Raw genomic sequence first — 23,592 nt, 5'->3', positions numbered from 1 at the left:
CGAAAAGTCGCCCCAAGAACTTCTGGGGGTTGTACAGAACGTATTTGACTGCCGGGGTCACCGAGACGGCTGGCCAGGGGGAGGCACAGAGCGAGGAACCCAATACGCACAATTTGGCAGAGGGGGGCACGGGACAAGATCAGGACTCTAGGGGCGCACGATTGTGAGGGATTCTGGAGCGTCAGTTGGGACGGATGCCCGCACGTAGAGAGTGTGGACAGGTACACTTCAGATCTGACTGTAACGCTCTAATAGGGGTCACTCGGAGGGTGAATGAGTAACGCAAGGTTGTATACAAACTGAATGCGGGGGGGTGCTATCGCTGGTTGCTGCTAGACAAAAGGACTGAGGACACGTGTACATGTAGATGGGTGGAAGGAGGAGACAGCTAGCATGCGGTGGGTGGGGTGGGTGGTTGGGGTTTGTGATACGATTCGCAGGTGGATAATTTTATGCTTCTAATTCATAAACGTATGGCTGTAACATAGTCTGGGGTCTAGTGCAACATCCAATCGAAGTTGCGATCATGACCGGGCTATTGTGTATGATGTTTTATTGAGATGCCGCCAGTCCTCCGGGATGTCGGCTAAATGGCCGTGTAAGAGATAACTTGACTGCCCGACTGGACGGCAGGGTCCTCTTACTGCTACGTGGATAGTAGGCGGTCTGCCCTGTACAATTCCTATAAGTAAATAAAGGTTTTTGAAAAGTTTAAAAAAAAAAAATAATAATAAAACCCCCCAATTACAGAAATGCATGTCAACATATTTCGGTCAATCCAAATAGGCTTTCATCAGGATTATGGTATTCCTCTATTTATTCACTCTTCCAGTAAGTCAGTTGTTGTTTTGTCACGGACAACAAAATTCAAATACATTACTATTGGCATGTATAATTGACAACTGAGTCTTTTCTCTATAAAACAGGGATCATGAGCATCAGAATTATACTCGGAGCAAGAACGAGCACAAGCCATGCCACCACAAAGAGTGGCAGAGTTAGGAGTGACCAGAAATAACATATTTATCTTTCAGTGAAACATTGGGACATTTGTTTCATTTGTAGAATAGGAGAACAAGCTACCAAGGCTATCCGATAAATCTGCACACTCTGCAGACAAAGTTAAGATGTTAAAACATACACAGGATTTTAAACAAAGCCTCAGTAATTAGGGTCTTCTTAAAGGCAAACAAAATAACCTGTGATTTGTAATTTATGGCTCTAGTTATTTGTTGGCTCCATTATTTCATTATTTTTTATGGGCTGTTAGTTTAAGTCCCTGTCTCCATTATTTTCCATGGGAATGTTTTGTAGTACCAGTGGTTGGCCATCTATGATACTGGACTTACTCCTTGGCTGAGATGGAGTGCATTTACTGCTGTTTTGATTACTTTTTTATAGTTCTAACTCTAGAAGTGTTTTTTGTGAATAGCAAATGGTCTTACTTTGTGGTTGGGTCGTTTTTTCCCCCTAAACACCTCCTTATCCCTACCTAAAGTATTCCCCATTTTCCAACCATTGCCCATCCCTTTCCATATTTACTACAAAAACATATTGAACGAGTGCAGAGAGCTATGCAGTCAGGGTGGAGATCTCTGCGGGGACAGAGACCTAAACGTACTACACAATGCAGTTGGGGAATAGGATCCTAAGTTCTAAAATTAATTTTTTGCAGATTTGTACAGCGCAAACTTGACCCAATTTTATTAGAGCACCAGATTACATTATACAAGGTCAGATTCATATATTTTTAGGCAGTGGTTAAGTGGTGTTCCAAGAGTCACAGGATATTGAGACAGTGCCGTGGCACAAACCTGGTTGCTTGGTTTCAAAATTGGCAACTCTGGCCGTAAGGCCACTTTAAAAGGGATACTAGCCAAGGGCAAGATTTCCTAGTGCAAGTGTAAAATGAAAAACAATTATGTCGTGTGGCAGCATTCAGGCACCTCACCAAAACCCGGTACTGTACAGTTCTGAATTTGAGGCCCTCTTTAGGAGTCAGGGCCCGATTCACGATACTAAATGCACACACAAGTGGCAGATCTTCCTTCATAGAGTCAGTATATATAAAACAGTTATGGCCACTGTAATTACCATCTTGCCACCATAAGAAATCATTCAGCATGGTTGTTTTTGCACAGTACTAAATCCATTGGTCGGGGTGTAAACATGGGTATGCTTAGGGTGGGATAGGACTGTAGGTATTGGGAAGGTAGTTTTTCACACACAACATTGGTTCTTGTGCCATAAAGGAAGCTGCACGTGCACACATATGCCATCATTATGAGATCGCTGATAACTGGAGGGGAAGATACCTGGGCTGGAGTCTCAATTTCCCACCAGTATCTCCACCCAAGTAACTGCCCATCATGTGCTATGTAGCCCAAAATTGGGAATAACATGCAGTACCTGGAGTTAACAAGTCCAAGACCACATTAATTTCCCAGTTATGAGGCCATCCTCGCACACATTTTCCTCCTTCCTTGAGAAGAAGGTAAAACATTTGATCTTGTGCACTTTGAAAAATGCAGGGTGGTATCCTAAAAGTACCACATGTTTTACTTTTACTGGACCAAAGGAATTTGGAAAATTTACAAGAGTGCTTCTTCTACACCTCCATCTCTTCAATGTATGCTCTACTAGTCTGACGTAGTGTGGAAAAGTGTACACAAATTGAGCTTCATTTTGCTTATGAACTTGTCAAGAAAATTAATTACTTGTAAACTTTTTAGAGTTGACAGCTAAATCATTAATCTAGAAAGTAAAATTCTAAATACAGACAAACAACAGGAATATTTCTTACATACCTTAGATAATTTTCATGATTTTCAAAATAAATGCTTTTATTTGCCTTATTATTGATCACATGCTGGTGAACATAAACCTGAATTGACATATGATAGCCTAAACATATGCTTGGTTGAGGTACATTATTTTCTGTAATGCCAAAGTGACAAGGGTGTCCTTCTTAAGAAGCAGTCAGTAGATGGCAGTTCTTTAGACTACTGCCTGTTCTTTTTGCTTGAATAATTCAGCTGTCTCTTGGTTAAAGCCACCAGGCTGCTTCGCTCTGAGGGGACCTCTGAGGGCTTCATTCATATCTCTTAAGTTTTACTCCCTGTCAGTAAATGCTCTTTGATGCCATAGTCCCCTGATTCCAGTAGGGGAATATAATGAGATGAAGGCCAATACCAATAGATGAATACCGGCAACAAAACAATACCTTGCTAACATAAAATATGGCCTACACTGCTACAATATGTTCATATTTAATATTTGTGATGAGGTACAGAATAAGTCTTTTAGGTTTTACATTTTAAACATATTGCACTCTTGTCTGTTCCATTAAACGTTCCAACTATCGCACAATCAGTTATCAATGGTTAAAAATTGAGATTTGAAACATATATTAAACCTTAGACCTTCATGCAAGTGGTAGAGTTAGATTGGTGCTGCAGAGCTAGATCTGCCAGTTCTCGCGTCCGGGCTACAGGGTACCTCCTCTAAACCTTGATCAACCACAGAAGTAGAGAAAAATTAGTGTTTACTTTTCACTATATGTTTGGTCCATCAAGCATGCTTTCAACAAGGCATTGGGGGTGACGACCCCATGTAGCAGCGAAGGGAGACTGGCTTGTATTTCAGCAGTAGCACCAGAGAGAAATAATAACTGCAGTGGAAAGAAAATCCAGACTCCATCAGCAGAGAGTCCTGGCTAAACCAATGCTTCAAGTAAGCAGAATTTGTGAGTCTGGAACTGAGCTCAACAAGACAGTACTCAATCATAACTAGAGGAAATTGGGAGCTGGCAGCTACAGCATACTTGCTGATCAGGCCTGTTAAAGTAGATGTAGGCTGCAAATGAAGTATTTTGATTGTCTAGCAACATTCTACTACAGGCCCTAATATAGCTTATAGCCCACTTCAGAGGTCTGTAACAGTTGTTAAAGGTCCTGTACTAGAGTATACCAAGAGTGATGGCTTTCCACTATTGGTCTAGCCCCTGGCAGAAGGTCCATAATGCTATTAGAACATTCCATTCAGTAAGGGTAGAATGTCTTAAATTATAAAGGGAGAAACAGATAAACAAACGTGAGTGTATGAGCAGGTCTGTGTCATTCATTGTTGGCCCATGGCTGCTCCATTGTCTTCAATAGTGTTTGCACCATTACAGTGCTGTTATATAGTACTGTAGCACACTTCTGAAAAGTATTTTCCTTAAGCACTGTCCAAAGCCATAGTAAAGGGTTTATAATGGTGAGGGGAAGGGCCCTTAATGACTCTCCTAGTCAGAGACAAAAGGAGTGCAATGTTATTGTAGTATTTTACATTATCTATAATAAACACATTTTGTATGATCTCCGAGTGCATGAAGACAATTGTTTTGAGTGAATTTAACCTAGTAAATTGTTCAACACATGTATTCAAGTTGAAAGTTTCATGTGAAATATGCTGCAATTGATGAGAAAATGGTTTTTCCAAATCTTATATTTTAATATGTTAATTTTTCTGTTCTATGTTTTTGTTTTAGGTCATGGAACCAAAGGTGTTTTTGAGCTTCTCTCTGGCTGGCGTAGAACAAGAGAAACGCTGCCATTCAAAGACAGAGTTGCTGGGGCATATTCGGATGTCATGGTTTCCTATACAATGACCAGCTCTCTGTACATCATTACATTTGGAATGGGTGCCAGCCCTTTCACAAACATAGAGGCTGTAAAAATATTTTGCCAGAACATGTGCATTACCATTTTACTGAACTACTTCTACGTCTTCTCATTCTATGGATCTTGTCTCGTCTTTGCTGGCCAACTGGAACAGAACCGTTATCACAGTGTATTTTGTTGCAAAATTCCCTCTGAAGATTATTTGGATCGGCAGCCCATTTGGTTCCAGACTATGATGAGTGACGGGCATCAGCATTCGTCTCATCATGAGCCAGATCCATACGAGAATCACTTCATTCACCATTTTCTGCGAGAACACTACAACGAGTGGATTACTAATACCTATGTCAAACCCTTTGTGGTAATTTTATATCTCATTTATACATCGTTCTCCTTCATGGGCTGTTTGCAGATCAGCGGTGGCTCAAACATCATCAATCTGGTAGCCAGTTATTCCCCTAGTGTATCCTATGCGGCCAGCCAACAGAAATATTTTAGCAACTACAGCCCTGTGATAGGATTTTATATCTATGAGCCCCTGGAATATTGGAATGCAACTGTCCAAGAGGACCTGAAGACTATTAGTCATGGGTTTAACACAGAGTCCTGGATTGAGCAGTATTACCAATATCTGAAAACTGTAAACATCTCTGCCTCTAACAAAACAGATTTTATAGCCACTCTCCAAAATTCCTTTCTGAAAAAAGCTGAGTTTCAGCACTTCAAAAATGACATCATAATCTCAAAATCAGGGGATGACATTAACATTGTTGCATCTCGCATGTACTTGGTGGCCAAAACAAGTGAAAATACTCAGCGAGAAGTTGTTGAATTGCTTGAGAAATTGAGACCTCTTTCTTTGATACAGAGCATTAAATTCATTGTCTTTAATCCCACCTTTGTTTTCATGGATCACTACAGCTTGACGGTGACCATGCCTGTCCTTATTTCTGGCTTCAGTGTTCTGCTGATGTTGATATTGACATTTTTCCTCGTTATTCATCCTTTAGGAAATATCTGGGTAATTGTCACAGTGACCTCCATTGAGTTGGGGGTCCTTGGTTTGATGACACTGTGGAATGTTGACCTAGATTGTGTTTCAACAATGTGCCTTATATACTCTTTGAACTTTGCCATAGATCACTGTGCACCTCTACTTTACACGTTCGTGCTAGCCACTGAACATACACGGACTCTGTGCATTCAGGACTCCCTCATGGAGCATGGGACGGCAATCTTTCAGAACATCACCTCTTTTCTCGTTGGGTTGGTCCCACTTCTGTTTGTGCCTTCAAATTTGACCTACACGCTGTTCAAATGCTTGATGCTAACTGGCAGCTGCACACTGCTTCACTGTTTTGTCATTTTACCTGTATTCCTAACCTTCTTCCCACCGTCTAAAAAGCGCCACAAGAAAAAGAGACGGGCAAAACGAAAAGAGCGGGAAGAAATTGAGTGTATAGAAATCCATGAGAACCCAGAACCTGTAACAGGAATTTGAAAGGTGTTTAGAAAAAATGCTCAGGAGTATTGCAGAGATGCAAGGAAGATGTGGTGGACCAGAGATGCTTGTGCTGGCCACGTGTAACGTGGCAAGGATCAGGAAGAGGATCACGAGACAAAGTGGTGCAGAGGCAACCACAAGAAATAAAGTGATCCAAGTTTACTTTGAATCAGTATCAGACATTTTGGTTGTCCACTAAAACTTGCCAAAATGCAGTCTACTGCTATAGGTGTGATATGAACAGTTTGGGATATAATTAAAAGGCAAGGTTCTCAATGACTTAAAACAAACACACAAAAGAGCAAAAAAAATGCAGAATTTGTTCGGGGAGCTTACGTTCTAGAGCTAACTTTAGATAATAGAGAAATCTATGCAAAATGCAGCCCAGTTTGTTAATTGTCTGTTTTCTCTTTTATATGATTCGTATTTCTAAGAATATTATTCATCAATAGTGCACTGATGGTAGTATGTTCATCAATGTTCTTGGGATGTTTTATAAAATGATGCCTATCCCAAAGACATCAACTCAACTGCTTATTTTCAATTTGCAAAATGATACCCAGAAAAAATGAACACGTAGTCCATGTCTATTGTCTCAGCCTAATAATAAAAAATAAAAAATGACAGTGCCAGGCCAACAAACCACAGATATATATGACTGAGACTTGCACTCTTTCTTATGGTCAGAATCAGTCAATGAGTGAAGTGATTTATTTAGAACGTGTTGAAAGACTTAAGTGCCTAGAGGCGATCCAAGGCACTCCATAACTCTCTCCATATATAAAATATACTTTTGGTTTAAAGTTAGTTCAGCACCATTGTGTTCTCCACATTCATACATGTAGTTCCATGTTCTGTTACCATCGTTTATTAGGTACGCTATTTGCTCAGAATTTCTATCAGGACAATGCATGGCAGAAGTAAAAACTGCAAAGAAAAGTGAAAGCTGAAAGGAGTATGTAAATACCCTAATTACACAATCCCTCAGTGCAGTAAGTGCTACTAAATATCAATAGAGCACTTAAGTGACTCAATTATATGATCATTAAAATAATCATCAATCAGTCTGTCAAGATGGAAAGTTCTTCATACAATCCATAGATACACGAGAGCCATAATCTTGAATCTTCAAAAGACTTTTATTCTTCACATACAAAAATCCAGCCCAGCCAACGCATTTTGTCATTCTAAGAGGACTTCATCAGGGATAAACATATTTCTGTCAATACTCTCAAACTCCCTCTTGCGCATGTGTGGAAAAGCTTCTAGCTACAGAATAACATTATAGTGTGTGAAGGGTGCACACTTTTGATGGACAGTTTATTTGGAACTGTTCACCAGTGCGGTGAACAGTCCCAAATAAACCACCAGTGCAGTGGTTGTTACGAGATTTTCCCCCCATGCGCAGGAGGGAGTTTGAGAGTATTGACAGAAATATGTTTATCCCTGATAAAGTCCTCTTTGATGGATGAAACACATTGGCTGCGTTGGATTTTTGTACATGCGGAATAAGTCTTTTGAAGATTCAAGATAATGGTTCTCATGTATCTATGGATTGATGAAGAACTTTCTTCACATGGAGGTTGGAGTCCGTGAGTGGTAGGATCTTTTGGAAGGTGTAGTGCGGTACTTTCATTTATATGTAATAACACTTGGGCCGTCGTGGAAAGCCACTACTGCTCTCGTTTTTAGATTTACACAGTTCAACCATATAGAGATAGCCAATGTATTGTATTTCAATTGACTATACATTATGATATATTGTTCAACGGGAATATGTGTCTTTTAAAAGATTGGGGAAAAGCCTAAATGACTAATACTTAAGCATTGGAGTACTAAACCATTTCCATGTGACATTTGGCTCATAGACAGCATTTTGTCATTGCTACAGAAAACCCTACATTGGCAATGCTCTTTGTTTTAACACTTGACACTAGTGACTTTTAACAGAAGGGCTGTTTTGTTATCTACCTTTTTTTCTAATTTCAACTCATGTCTATTATCTTCTAATCATATTTGTGGCAGCATAATATGGTCACTTCTTACATTGCACTTTAGTTTAATCTCATGCACGTCAGATGTTTGTGCAAGACCTGGGTCAAAACCCCCAAATAGGCCTCCCACAGGAGGGAGACCTTTCTCCAAGGTTAAAACATATGCCTGAGGCAAAGGTGGCAGATCCATCATCTAGCTTCATTTAATGGTATTTCACATGTTAGCCACCTTGCCTTAATAAGGAATTGGTCCTATGAATAAAGCCCCCGTAACTCTCTGCCTCATCTCACGGGCCTGTCTTATTTTATTAGTGTACTGAGAGCATAGGAAATGCAGGCAGTGACTACTCTCTCTTTATTTTGATGTAAGGTTGGATGGTTAAAGCAAACCTTGAGCACTTGGCAGTAACATTTATCAGGGTGCGAACAGTGCCATCACTTAGTTTTCCTTTCTACTGGTTGACATTTTGCTATCACAATCAAAATAAGGATTTAGTGCATACTTAAGAAATGTACACATGCCTGCCAATTGCTACCTTCAATTATTTAAAATTAACCCTGTGTATCAAACCTTGAGTACCTCCTACCCATAAATCTTGGGTGTGTGAAATAGGCTTGAATGCACAATGAAAAGAACAAAATCTCATTCTATCTTTGGCACGTCAAAAACGTATCTGATTCAATGCCATTTAGTACATTTCATTATATAAATAAGCAAACATTTTAAGGTTTTCAACTTTGTTGATACCTCATTATAAACTTTATTTGCACCTGAATGTTGAATTGCAGATTTACACACATAACGACAGCCCCCTTCTTTCCCCGGTCATACTTTAAAGCATGAATCATATAATGATAACCTTACTGTATAGGCTGATGTTGATCGAAGAATGCTGGTGTACCCTTGATGCTAACATGGTACAATTATACACTTTGCAAGGTGTATTTTATGAGACCCAAGCCCACCTGGTAGCTGAGAACCTACCACGCCTAGAATAAAGCCTTGATAATCTCTCGCAAAGAATTAAAAGCACAGATGCATGGCTAAGTACATACTAAATTTAATATTACAAACACTAAGACATACAACTTCATGTACTTGTGTTATTTTGGATGGTGCTAACTTGCATCAAGAAGCTGTATAGCACTTATGGTTGCCTTCGGTTATAAAACCTATGTTAAAAAGAAATAACCTCAGAAATTCACCTAAAATAACACACTTAAAGTGCAGTTATGTTTACAATACAAAACTTTAAAAAAACTGAAATTCACCAGGCATGGTTCGGTAAACTAACCATAATTTGTACCACCCTCATGCCCTACTTATGACCTCTCATATTACATCACTCATTGCATGTTAAATGACATTATTGATGGCATCAGTCATACTGTCTCAAATGTCATTATTGATGAATTCACTGATAGCATCATCTAGCGGTGGGTGCGACACTCTGCTCTTTCCTCCTTAAAATAATTACTTTGAAGAACATCATTGTTTACTAAGTGTCTTGCATAGGTCTACAGATGGCTCACAGGTAAGTCTGCAAACCTGGGTTCAAGGACTGTCCTCAGAATAACGATTCAGATATCTTTAAATGTTTTTCCTTTCCTGCCCACTGAAACATTATTATAATAGTAGTTTCTTGAAAACTGCTGAACAGATTTACAGCAAACACACACTCCTGAGCACACTTTTAGCTTCATGCCAAGTTTTCTATGAATCCAAGTTCCTCTATAAGACCAAGGAACACTGCAGTAACCTGCAATTTTCTTTTAATATGCAGCAGAGGGTATTTAATTCATTATAATACATGTTCACACCATCACTCTTCTCACAAAATGCTTCCATCCTTACAGTATTAGTCTTTTAAGTTAATTGCAAACAAAAAGTACAAAAGCAGAATTGGTACTATAAAAATAAACATGCTAAAAAGCAGTTAGGGCCTTATTGCGAGTTCAGTGGTCCATGGGACCGCCGGTCGGACTGCCAGGGAACCACTTGTAGTGATTGAGTCAGGTACAAGTGATGAGTTTCATGTAGCTTTATTCAAGATGATACAACATACCCCACCAGGAGCAGCCAGCATTCTGCTCAGCCCAGTCAACTGTGAACAATTGACTCATAACATTCTATGACATGTCATCACAGTAAGATTCTACAGGCAGGGCATGAATAGCATTGAACTCAGGATATAACATATCCCCATTTCTCCCAAATAAACAAAAGAACAACAATGAGAAAAGAAGAAAGATTAAGAGGAGAGGAAATAAGAACCAAGAACCAATGAAAGAAGAGCACAACCGAAAAGGATGAGAGGAGCAAAGAGAGGAAAACAAGAGAATAAGAAAAAACATAGTCAGAAAAGAGGACAAGAGGAAGCATGAACAACTGCCCCAAAACACACCCACTGGCCAGAACTGGAATGTAAGAAGGCTGAAAAATGAAAAACCAACAGAGCAAGAAAACACGACAGAAAAGCAGGGGAAAGCTCAGAATCTACACAAGACACCATGAGAAAACATCACCAATAGAACAGAAATGAGAAAAGAAAACAAGAAAGATGAGGAAAAGTATAAGGATAATCCTCTCCCAAGAAGAACACTATCATCAATACAAAATGAAAAATATAATGTAAATACAACAATGTAGATATAATATTCAGTATAATAATAACATAAGATTGGGAGGACTATAGCCCAACAGCAACCCTTAAAAAGACAAGGGATTATAGAAGTAACAGATGGGATTAAGACCCATAGAAACAATAGTCCTTGAAATGTTGACATCTTTAAAACTAAGAGAGTTTGAGTGATGTCAAAAAACAGATATGGGTAGGAACCATATGATAAAAACAGATATGGGTAGGGACTCATATGATAATGCGAAAGGGACTAAAACCCTCGCATAGCTCCAAGAAGACAGACTAAAATTGTGCACATGTGAGACGTGTACAAAATAAACAGATATGGATAGGAACCCATATGATAATTTTGCAAAAGTGAAACAGGTAGGAACCCATATTGTGATGCGAAAAGGACTGAAACCCTTGCATAAAGACGCACCCCGTGGAGAGGTACAAACAATGTGCACTGAGCAAATGGAATAGAACCCATGCGAGACACCTCGAGTGGAGGTAAAACGTTTTGCACCAGTAGTGCACTGTAGCAACAGGACTGGAACCCATGCGACACACCTCATGTGGAGGTAAAAACATTGTGCACTTCAACTGTAGCAATGGAATGAGACCCATGCTATTCACCTTGTGTAAAGGTGAAGACAATGTGCACCGTAACAAAGGGAAAACAACCCAAGGAACACACCTCGTAAAGAGGTCAAAGGACCTTAACCTATGCAACATACCAGTGTGGGGCAATGTGTGCAAGAAAGAACATGTGGGTGGGAACCCATGACCTGTTCTTGTATTGAGGAAACGCTGTGCATACATGTAAAAGCAAACAGTAAAGGAGCTCTTTAGACGAGCAAGGCATACCACAAATGAGTACTTAGCTAATTGTGAGTACTAAAAACACTAGAAAAGATGCACTATCCCAAGAAAACAATTAGTTAAAATAAATGAAGTAGTCACCGTGGTCAAGAAACAGCTGAAGCTTGCAAAATGTGGGTTGCAGGCAGGGAAAGAAAGAGTACTTTGATTTTCGAAGAATGACCATTGAAATTATTTACAGTTCATCCTATGTCAAATGAGGACATCTTTTAAGTGTTGACTCGCCGACAAATTGTTTAAAGTCGGGAAAACCGTGATGTGTGTAAAGCAACATCTGTTGCCAAAATACATGAAGTCTTAACTGGTGTGCGTGTCACCGTTGAAGCAGTACACAGGAGAAGCGGCTTTAAACAGGGTCTTTGAAGACATGGTTGGCAAAATTCGAACGAGAGGAGAATAACGCCACCAATCACAAGATAAAGTCACATTGCAGACGCCCTGCCGGATGGTTCACAGCATGTCTGAGCATGCACCATGAAGAAACAGCAGAGGACACAGAACACTGAGGACGTCACAAGGATCCACGCAGTCTTGAAGATGCAGCTAAGGTCACTCGCACAAAGGGAGCACGCGCTTAGTTTATTTAGAAATTGAAGAAGGCGGTTTTCAAACACCAATTTCCCAGGTGTCTCAAAACGTACAACAATGACGGACAAAATGTGCCTCACCATCTGGGCCGCTGAGCACTGCCGGTTCCATAATGTAAACATCCACTGGCACCAATTTGAAAAGACCAAATGTCCGACTGCAGAGCGATTGCACTATGTATGCTCGCAATCGTGCAGTCCGTAACCAGACAGTCACTGCACCTGATGAGCAATAATTAACTACTTGACAGACATGGTCCCCACACTTGGGAAAGTCGTAAGACCCAGTGAAACACTTTCCAGATGTTTTGATGTGTAGTAGAGCACTCTCCCCTGGCAAATACAGAAAGTGGCAGAAAAGTTGATTATTGAAGTGATGTATAAGTAGCAGGGACTGAGAGGCAGGTTCAAAAATGCGTGCAAGAGCACATAGAGATAGGCTCACCCGCACCTAGTCTGAAACACACGCCTCAGGCGGTAGATAGGGTCCCTTAAAAAGTAGAAGTACCTTGAATAAGTTAGTCACTTGGAGGCGCAGCAACTGTGAAGAGTGCAGGATTGTAGAACAGTGCAGGAAACTTTGAGTAAAACAGGAAAGCATAGGATTGTAGAAACACCTAGGCTGGTGCACACAAGAAATAGCACACTTCTTCACAAGGGAGTGTAGACAACGATGTGTGGTGATGAAGACAGACGTTGTTGAATGACAGGCTTACCCTCACTGAAGGCACAGCACAGGACGCAGACGTCATTGAATGGCAAGCTTACCCTCACAGAAGGCACAGCAGAGACGCGTAGAGATAATGGGGAGTAGACACCCAAAACTGAAAGGGCAGCTCTTGAAGTAGCACTTCCCCAGACGCACAGGAACACGAACAACTGGCAGACTGGTGTGGGCGACTGATGTAGAGGTCACTGGTGGGGTCAGGGATGCCAGTTGCCTTAGATTAACTTGAATTGATATGTACCTTAACGTTGCTTGAGGTTTGAAGAGGTGACAGAAGCAGGTTCTTTTGAAGATCGTCGCCAAAAACTTGTCGTGATTGAGTCGGGTACAAGTGATGAGTTTCATGTAGCTTTATTCAAGATGATACAACAGAGCCCACCAGGAGCAGCCAGCATGCTGCTCAGCTCAGTCAACTGTGAACAATTGACTCATAACATTCTATGACATGTCATCACAGTAAGATTCTACAGTCAGGGCATGAATAGCATTGAACTCAGGATATAACATATCCCCCTTTCTCCCAAATAAACAAAAGAACAACAATGAGAAAAGAAGAAAGATTAAGAGGAGAGGAAATAAGAACCACAAACCTATGAAAGAAGAGCACAACCGAAAAGGATGTGAGGAGCAAAGAAGAGAGGAAAACAAGAGCATAAGAACCATCCTCCCTTCAATACACAAAAGCAAAAGCAAGAAAAAACATAGTCAGAAAAGAGGAGAAGAGGAAGCATGAACGACTGCCCCAACCGCTGCTACCTCCTTGGATCAAGGATCCTAAGACGGTCTGGCTGCTGTTCAAGGCCAAAATAAACTGGTGATGCTGCAGCTGTACAACCAAGCATATTTTGAGTTGCCTCTCCATCACTCTTTTCATGGTGGTAATGCAACAAGGGAGGGTGGGGGTTCTCCATATTTTTGCCCTGGCTTGCTGTTGCTTTCTTGTGATCCTTTATCTTCAAGTATACTGTTCTTGGGATTACAAACCTGTATCCTCCTTGGATCCAACACTCAAGCCAGAAGCAACCACCATGACAAGAACAAATCAACATCCTAGATATACACTGTTCATACAGGAGAAAATAAGTAAGTGTCAATTTACAATAGCACATTTACAAATCTATAAAAAAACTTTACATCTTGTCTAAGCCACTTTTTAAATGAATTAATTGTGAATGGTCTGCTTCATGGAATATTTTACTGCATAAACTCATCAATGACCCTACTATTGCCATCTATTAAAGTAACCATTCAAAAAATATAACCAAGCTACAAAAAGAACTGGAACTTTTAAAGAACACAAAAAGTGACTCTGAAGTGACACTCATACTACAGAGGATTGCAGTAGTAAAAAAGATGACTGCCAGGAATACTATTGAAATAAATCTGCAAAACTAAAAAGAGATATGTTAAGATTTCATATACCTCCTCTCCCAACTCACCACTTCATAAATCATTCTGTTTTTGGAGATTTTCTCGCCATTGTAAGCCCTGTGAGTAAACAGCATAAAAAAAGAAGGTTTATAAGGCAAAAAAGACTGCATAGCATCTGTCAGCTACAACCCTTCCAGGTGTCAGACCCAGTTATTAATTGTAGGGCCTCTATTTCTGTCCTGTACCTAAGGACCATAATATGGCCAACATGATAAGAGACCCAAAAACCTTTGAGGAAGATGCAGACTTGCAGAATAATTTTACAATAATTCTAATGTTGGTCTGCCAAGCTACCTTCCAGATCCATTTTAAGAAGTTTCGCCATCCCAAATCATGGACTCCTCAAGGTGGTAGAAATCCTGTTCTTGATACATGCATCTTAACCATCAACAAACATCAAGGAATCAACACGTAAAAGGATATTTGATAACCTTACCCGAGAAGAAAAAGAAGCTCTTCACCTCCTTTAACAGAGAATTATGTTATTAAAAAAATGGCAGCCAAAGATGGTGCAGTGGTTGCCATGAAAGTAAGCTATTATATTGAAGAAGGAATAAGACATCTAATGGATACCAACACTTACAAACCTTTAATAAACTGATCCCACAGAAGACTTGAACAAAGAAATTAAGGCCAAGGTTGTAAGGTACTTGAGCTTAAACCTCATTAATGAAACAACATCAGATATACTTGTTCATCCCAAACCAAGACCTGGGAAATATTATATACTTCCCAAAATTCACAAAATGAACAATCCTGGCTGTCCCATCATCTCTTGCAATGACACAGCCACTGAGAGACTATCTGTCGACCTGCACCACTAGCCAGTTGTACAGGAACTGACATCAATTGTAAAAGATACCAGTCACTTCCTTCAGATAATTGAAAAATTAAACCAAACCTACACATTTGATGATGATACTCTTCTGGCTACATTTGATGTTACATCATTATACATAAATATAACACATGAGGAAGGGCTTATGTCATTATCTGAATCTCTTAATAAAAGAACTACCAACTTTGCAAGAATTATCTTTAAATCCAACAATTTTAACTTCAATGGTAAACACAATCTGCAGATACAAGGTGACTTCCATGGGCACTCGGATGGCTCCATTCCGCGCAACTGTCTTCATGGGCAAACTAGAAAACTGTATGCTTGCTAATTCTAACATCGAACCACTGCTATGGCTGCAATACATTGATGACATATTTATAATATGAAATGCAGGAGGTAGAACATTGGAACCATTTACAGCTTATATCAACAATACCCATAGTACCATCAAATTTACCAACAGCAAAACTAAACAGAAGCATCATCTTGCTTTTTTGGATGCGCTACTCACCATTCAGGGACAAAAAATTACAAATATATATATATATAATATGTGTGTGTATGTATGTATGTAAATATATATATGTATATCTATATATGTGTGTGTGTGTATATATATGTATGTGTATATATATGTATGTGTATATATATATATATATATATATATAACATTGGATTCTGGAATACATATCTACATGCCTTATTCTAGACAGTTTATTTCACCTCGAGTCACCTATATATATTACATTGGATTCTGGAATCCCTGTATGCTATAGTATATACTATAACTAAGCTTTATTTAACCTTTGTATTTTTTCAAAATATATATATTCACTGAAAAAAACCCAAAGGTTACAGTGTTGTTATAGTTAGTTGCTGAACTAACTGAAACAAAAATCAATGTTTAAAAACAAAACAAACTACTGAAATTCACTAGTTATTTTTCACTGGGCTAACTATAACTTGCACCCCTGCCATGCACTGCTTATGACCTCACATATTACATAACTCATGACATGTTAGATTACATCATTGATGATGTCACTGGTGAAATCTTGAATTGCACAATTCATGACATCACTGGTGATCACTGATAGCACCTTAGTAATTTACAACTGTTAGCAGGGAGAGGTGCGCCCAAACTCTCATGGGTGGCCAACACCTATGCTGATGGCCTTCAGTCGTGTTCAGAGAGGGTTGGCTGCAGGGCTTAGCTTTCAGTGGGACCCTCAGCCAATCGCAGTGGACAGCCCATCACCTGCTGTGCCCATCCTTTGACCGTGTGCATCAGGGGATTGGCCACTCAGCATAGACAATCCCATTGTGGACGCCAGTCCTCCCATGGATGCCCAACCCACATTTGTTTTTTATATATATTTTGGGGGGGGGGACTACAGTGCACCTGTAGTACCAGTTCATAAGCTCCTCCAACCCCCAGTACCTTGCACCCAACAGGACATAATTAAACCAACTTAGAAAGGCTGTAATCGAATTCAGCAGTTATTGAGCAATTATAGTTTCTAAAGGTGCTTGGGTGGGCATAAATGGGTTAACACTGGTAAAAACCTAGAGGTATCTGGACTGTTAATGTCCAGATATGCTCTGATTGGCCCATTCAAAGTGGATTGGCAGAACCGGAATGGCTGGCCACAACATGGAGAATATGTTGTGGCATTCATTACAGACCTTGTGGACTAAGCCTCCAACTCCTGAAAATCAATTGCCACATAAGAAGGCAGAGTGTGCATACCCTGACCCCCATGGACGTGCATTAAGTCTAAGGGTGTCATGGGTACTGCGGTTCCAGTGGAACAGCAGTATCCAGGACGGCATCCCCTGTGGTTCAACGGAGACCAAGCTCTGCACCTAACTCCTACTCTGCACAGAAAGATTTAAAGCACAGCAGTGGGTTGAGCACCCAACTCCCCACTGTGTATGTGGCGATTGGCAAAGGTCCTGACTGAAGACAAGGCACTGCATCCAACCTCCACTGTCTATGGCCTAAGGCCATGCATTGTAAACAATGAGGAGTTGTATGTCCATCGGTGTTCCCCCGCACACTGCTTAAAGGTTGGGCATCTTTGGGGAGTTGGACACAGAGCATGGGCCAAACCTTGTAGCCAACCTTGGAACCACTTTCCTGGCAACCAGTGCCGTGGTACCCAGCATGGACCCCAGTGAGGTACCATAATAGTATAGTATAGCGGCGGCACATCCGTGGAACAGACTACCTATTGATATCAGGAAAACAGATGAATTGATGGCCTTCCGAAAAAAGGTGAAAACCTGGCTTTTTCCTAAAACTTAACCATCTAGACTCATAAGCTGTCCCCCCCCTGTTCCCCCCTGATGCGCAGAGTTCTCAGCTATGTACACAGCGCCAGGATGCCCGTAGGGTTACAGAGCGCTTTATAAATGCCATAAATAAATAAATAATATCAGTACTTTTACTGTGGAACTGAAAAATAAAATTATAAAAGAAAATGAGAAGGATCTAGTTATAGACCAGACCCTGCAGCAAGCTTCAATTGAGCAGGCCATAGGCCAATGGTTGAAGGCAATGCGCAGCAGTGGGTGGGGCTCCCATGAAAGATGGGTAAAGTTCTTGGCCAGAGGCTGGACGCCATCAATTATGTCATTTAAAATGTCATAAATGATGGATTATGCAAGGGCATAAGTAGTGCATTATGGGGTGCAAGTTATTGTTAGCTCACTAAACTATATCTGGTAAATTTTAGTGATTATTTAGTTTTTAAATATTAGCTCTCATCTAATTTGAAGCCCTTATTATAACATCATCTCAGCCCCTTTTCAGTGATCTATATCTGAGTCCATATCTATGTCTATATCTAAAGACACAGATATATGTAAACGCGTATATATATATATGTATATATATATATATACATATATATTCAATAAAAAACACGCTCCCGCAACCTCCAGGCGGCGATGGAGAGACAGACCCACGAAATCTCAGGCAAGATGTTATTTATTTACGACCATCATGTCACAGAGTGACACGTTTCGGGCCTCGAAAGCCCTTGTTCACATGCGGAACTCAACCTGGCTAGATGCTTTTAAGTGTTACATTGTGTACATCCACCTCCTCGAGTTCCATGTCACATGACCATATGCATGGAAAACAGACTACACATTTTCGGAGCTTACTATAGAGTCTAAGCAAAAACTTATAATATTAAAAGCCTATAATTATTAAAAGCCTATACTTATTAAAACATACATTTTATCATTGTCATGGTGGGCATAAAAGTATTGCTGTATAAATACAATAAAATATAAACCTTCAATTCAATTTGATATAAACCTATTAAATTGATTTAATTTGAAGTGCAGCTTCTATTCTCTAGCAAGTGCTTGAAGACAATAAATGGATGGGCAAATCTAGATACAAAATACCCCTTATATCAGAGCACATAATGTACTGCTCAATGTATACAGCTGCCACATATATGCAACAAATACCCTACTATGTAACCAATTTCCGGATAAATCCTTATTGTTGACCATGAATCGTATATAATGTATGTTATATTTGAACAGCTCCATGTTGAATGTAGATATATTTTCTCAGAGAGGACCCTCTAAAGTGCATAAGTGCGTAGCAGCAAGGTCAAAACGTGCAAAAACATGCTAAAGTGCAAATAGGTACAAAAGGGGGTGGTGATGGACGGAGCATCAGAACCAATCAAACACTCACACCCAGTCAACAGATCCGGGTTTGATCCATCACCGTTCTTTAGCCCACTCTGCCACCCCAGTTCAGACATGGCCATATGCAAATCAGTCTGACCCTGTGCCTCATGGGAACAGTCCAGCCCGAACTGCCAAGCCATGCCTTCCCTGGACCGGAAACAAGCTTCCTAGGACCGATTTCTGGCATTTCAGCCGTCTTCAGCCAGGCTTGCTTGAATCCAGTGGCAAAGTGAGCAAGGGACTCACGTCTGAGCATACCCTGCCAACTTCTGGCGAACAAAGCAGTACAAAAGGGGGTGGTGATGGACAGAGCATCAGAACCAATCAAACACTCACACCCAGTCAACAGATCCGGGTTTGATCCATCACAGTTCTTTAGCCCACTCTGCCACCCCAGTTCAGACATGGCCATATGCAAATCAGTCTGACCCTGTGCCTCATGGGAACAGTCCAGCCCGAACTGCCAAGCCATGCCTTCCCTGGACCGGAATATAATTCAAAAAAAGTTCATCGGTATGATGTGTGCAAATCTATATATATTAATAACAGTAAAAACGCAAACCTGGTCGATACTGCTAAAACCATACAAATATCATTACTAAAAAACATCATACTGAAATTTGATATTTGTAACATTAAAGTATCCCAGCATACGAGATCTCCAAATCATTACATCATGATTAAACGGTAGTTGCCTTCCTGTATCCACTACAAATTTAAATTCATAAATATGTATATGTCTTGTGTGTATATACATATATGTTTATATAGATAGAGATAGACAAGCAAAGGCCATGTGCACTAGGATTTGGCCAGCAACAGCTAGATTGGCGCAGAGCCTGGCCATAGGCTAAGTCAAGCATACAATGCCTGCTCAAAGACGTGTGCTATGTAGGTTGACAATTTTATGCAAAATTTTAAAAAATGAAATTCATAAAATAAGGATATCATCAAGGATGGCACATGTGATGCCGTGGCTGATGATATCGTATGCAGCACAAGGGCTTGGTGATTACTTTCACCATGGCCCATAACTGGGGAATATATAATGTTGCTACACATTACACAACTAATTTCCATCCTGGAAATATATAGCAGTCATTCGGTGATAATAAACTTTGAATTCTTCTTATACATATAAATATTGCATTCTACTTTATTTCCAACTTTAATGTGTATTGCAGAATCCTGGAGAATCCACAAAAACTGCTTGCAAAAATTGAAAATATCTAATTGTTAGCTGCAGTTGTGAATTTCACCTGATATTCCTTCTTTATAACTAAAAAGCTCAGGTTAATAAATTGATACAGTCTGAATGAAAGAGCGAAGGTCAGCTTTTAAAAATGTTCCCAATTTTAAGTTTAACCAGATACTACCTGAGGCACAAATTCTCTTCACCAGAAAAAAAGACTATTCATGCATGAACTCTGCATGGTTCACAAAAAAGAACAATGTGTGTAAAATCTGTGAGCAAGCACATGACACACATACATTTTACATGGTATTGGAAAAGGAGAGTCATAAGAGTGGAAACATGAATGCAAAATTAGGCTCACACGGAAGTAGACTCTGGAGCATTAATAATTGGCATGGCATGTACTTAATGCTCCTATTCGCTCTCCTATGTGTGGATATTGTGCACGTTGAGTAAGAAGTGACAAAGGCACCAATCACTTTAGTTTGAGTAGAATGTGTGTAGGGAGATGTAGCATGTATTAATCTATTTATATATGTATTTATTTAGTAATTTTGCGTATCGCTGTCTGTACCCAAGGATTGTCAGAGCACTTCATATAGATACATGATCAATATTTACCATAGTAACATAATCAGTAAACTTATCAATGACTGAAATACATTAAATTAAAGAGTTACAACATTTACATAAGTTGAGAAGAACAATTTAAGGTAATTGACTGTCAAAACCCTTCATTAAAACAGGTCTCCCGAAACATATTTGATTTGAAAAAGCTGATAATGTGGCCACGTAACATGTGAGGTGTGGGTAATGTTTGATTTTTTAAGAATGACATGTTATTATATAGAACTTCATAGAAATTCTGCCATTGCTAAGCACTGAAAATAGCAGACATTACCATTATCCGCTCCTGCCCTCAATTTACTAACCTTTGGGAGGATGGAAGACTTAGTTGACCTTGCTAGGATTGAAACTCCTGACATGCGGATTACATCTTTGTCCTGACCTGAGAATTACACATTTGTTCCTGTGGTGAACGGTCAGCTTGTTGACCTTTCCCTATAGCTGTAGTAGCAACAAATATAAAATGAATCAAGAACCATAGAAACAGAAATACCACTATACATAATATACAAGCTAGATATGTGCTACTTATAAATAGAAAAGAAAGGACTCAGCTGGATTGAGTCACATGTTCAGATGCTGGACTTTTTTGTTAATTGACCCTTAATAGAACATGTAGTTTTCACTAATATATGGTTAGAAATCATGTTGTAATACAGAGAAAATAATTGAGGAGGGGAAAGTAGTAGTTCTTTTTCAAAGTATGTATATTTTTTACAAATGTATGCATTTTCCGTGCACCTGGCTAGGGAAATGAGTGTAAGTCACCTTATGTAATTATACCTACCTTAAACAATGTACACGCTATACATAAGTGAAATTGAATTGAACTAACAAATAAGTGCAAGTAATGCTCACGAGTAAATGTAAGTTATAGTTTACAAATGTTTGTACTAAACCTTTGTTAGTCTTCCCATTGTATGTACATTTGGCTCATCAATTTTCATTGTGGCAAACCAACTGTATTAGGCCAACAAAGACCACCTTTTAGTACTTCTAAACCTTTCACTGAACCTTCAGAGACAACTATTAATAAAGCAATAAAGCAAGATGGTGGTTGGCTAACACTGTGGAATGCAATAATTTTGCCAGAAAGACATCATTCTCTGACAACCTTTTCCAAAACATGGATTGTTTGTGAAATTTGTTTATTAAGAACTAGGCCTGATTCACAAGCCATTGTTGAACTTACACACGCAAATAACCATGTTTATGAATTATAATATGCAGTTTTAAACTAGAAAAAAGATGTACCCTCTCACACTTTTTCACATGAGACATCTTCTCCAAGGAGTCAGGATTGCACTGGAAAGTTTGGAAACAGCCAGGAATGTACCTGCATGGCCCATATCCACCCTAGAAATGATTGATCTACTCTTGTCAAAGTTAGGTGTCAATATATTTTAATTATGAAATATGAAGGGAAGAACAACAAATTCTTTGAACATTTTCAATGGGCAAATGTATTTTCGGCATGAAGTAAACATGAAAAAGTTTAATTTCAATTCTAAAATACATTTTCTTATGTATAAAATTGCAGCAATGCCTCCACATTATGGTGTATGGGAGTTCACATTTTGTAGCCAGTGTACTGTCCTACTGGAAGTGCACACTTTCCCAGACATACTCTTGTAAACGTTTATGAATTAAAAAAAAAAGAAATTATGGTTGACTGATATAGAAATTATGGGATGTAATTTTATGCATTGCCATAGTTCAGCAAATATACAATATTTAAGTTTTGAAGCTGAAGGAGGTGAGGCATTTTCAGTGAAGTCAGAAAAAACTAAATTATAAAGGACAGGAAAAACTGGGAAAATAATGATGAAAATGTTAAAAAGGGGAAGAGTAGGAAGTGGGCAGGGGTTTTCTTCTCCCATAAAACTGTAAGGCATCCCATCTCTCTCCCCCCCCCCCTCACAAATATTTGTTACCATTTGAGATGGAAATTAGAACAATAAAAAATAGAAAAGACATACATTAGTAATAAAAGTTATAGAACGGTCAGCAGTTAAAATTAGAGAGTGAATAGTTGCTGTCAAACTACCATAAATTTGAAGGAGTGCGAATTTGGTGAAGCAGCAAAAACCAAAAGCATAAAAATGCAGTACTAATAGGTGACTTTAAAAGAAAAGATCAACAAATATAAAGGTGAGAGCAGGGAGAATCTTCTCTAAAATACATTTGCCTTATTGTTCTCAAAACAATCAAGTAACCATAGGCATAATATTCCTTATTTGGCCTAAAATAGTGAATGACAATTCAGAAACACAAAATCTAGAGCAACCTACCACCACTGCTGGAATTTATGGCTAAGGAAAATATGCGATTAAAGCAGATTTTGAAAATAGTAGTCTTTAGATAATAGGGGAATCCTGGTTTTACCAAGAGATGGGATGGGATGGTTATTGGGATGATATTGAACACCCATATTCTCATATCTTTCTGGGTAATAAGAAATGATCCAATTTTCAAACATAGAATAACTCACCAAAATGTTTGGGCAAATTAAAAAATACGTTCAACATATTCCTTAAACACCTCAAAATTTAAATAAGGCTTAAAGAAGAATGTTAAATGTGCTAATTCATTTTTACACATAACAATGCTCCTGTGAATTACCTTCATTGCCAATACCCCTCAAGAATAAAAGCAAGGGCATGCATACATTTTCCATATACTAACAGGGGAAATGCATTAATTCAGAGAAAGTAACAAATGTCTGCTAATCATAGGCATAAGTTTACAATTTGTAGATGTTTAGTTTGCTCAAAAATGATTGTAAATCAGTCTCTTCAA

At 39.2% G+C, this 23,592-nt stretch overlaps 1 protein-coding gene across 1 annotated transcript in view; it reads left to right on the top strand.

The window, feature by feature from the left end:
- The window catches only part of PTCHD4 (patched domain containing 4), a 371,115-nt gene extending 364,314 nt beyond the window's left edge, over positions 1–6,801 (top strand). The window contains exon 3 of the mRNA XM_085610582.1: positions 4,532–6,801. Coding sequence (XP_085466708.1) covers positions 4,532–6,165 — 1,634 coding nt within the window. The 3' untranslated portion in view covers positions 6,166–6,801. The remainder of the gene's footprint in view (positions 1–4,531) is intronic.
- Positions 6,802–23,592: the final 16,791 nt, after the last annotated feature.

Source organism: Triturus cristatus, chromosome 6, assembly GCF_964204655.1.
Source record: "Triturus cristatus chromosome 6, aTriCri1.1, whole genome shotgun sequence".
Taxonomy (NCBI): Eukaryota; Metazoa; Chordata; class Amphibia; order Caudata; family Salamandridae; genus Triturus; species Triturus cristatus.
The sequence above is the reverse complement of the archived record's forward strand: the minus strand, read 5'-3'. Positions and strand labels throughout refer to the sequence as shown.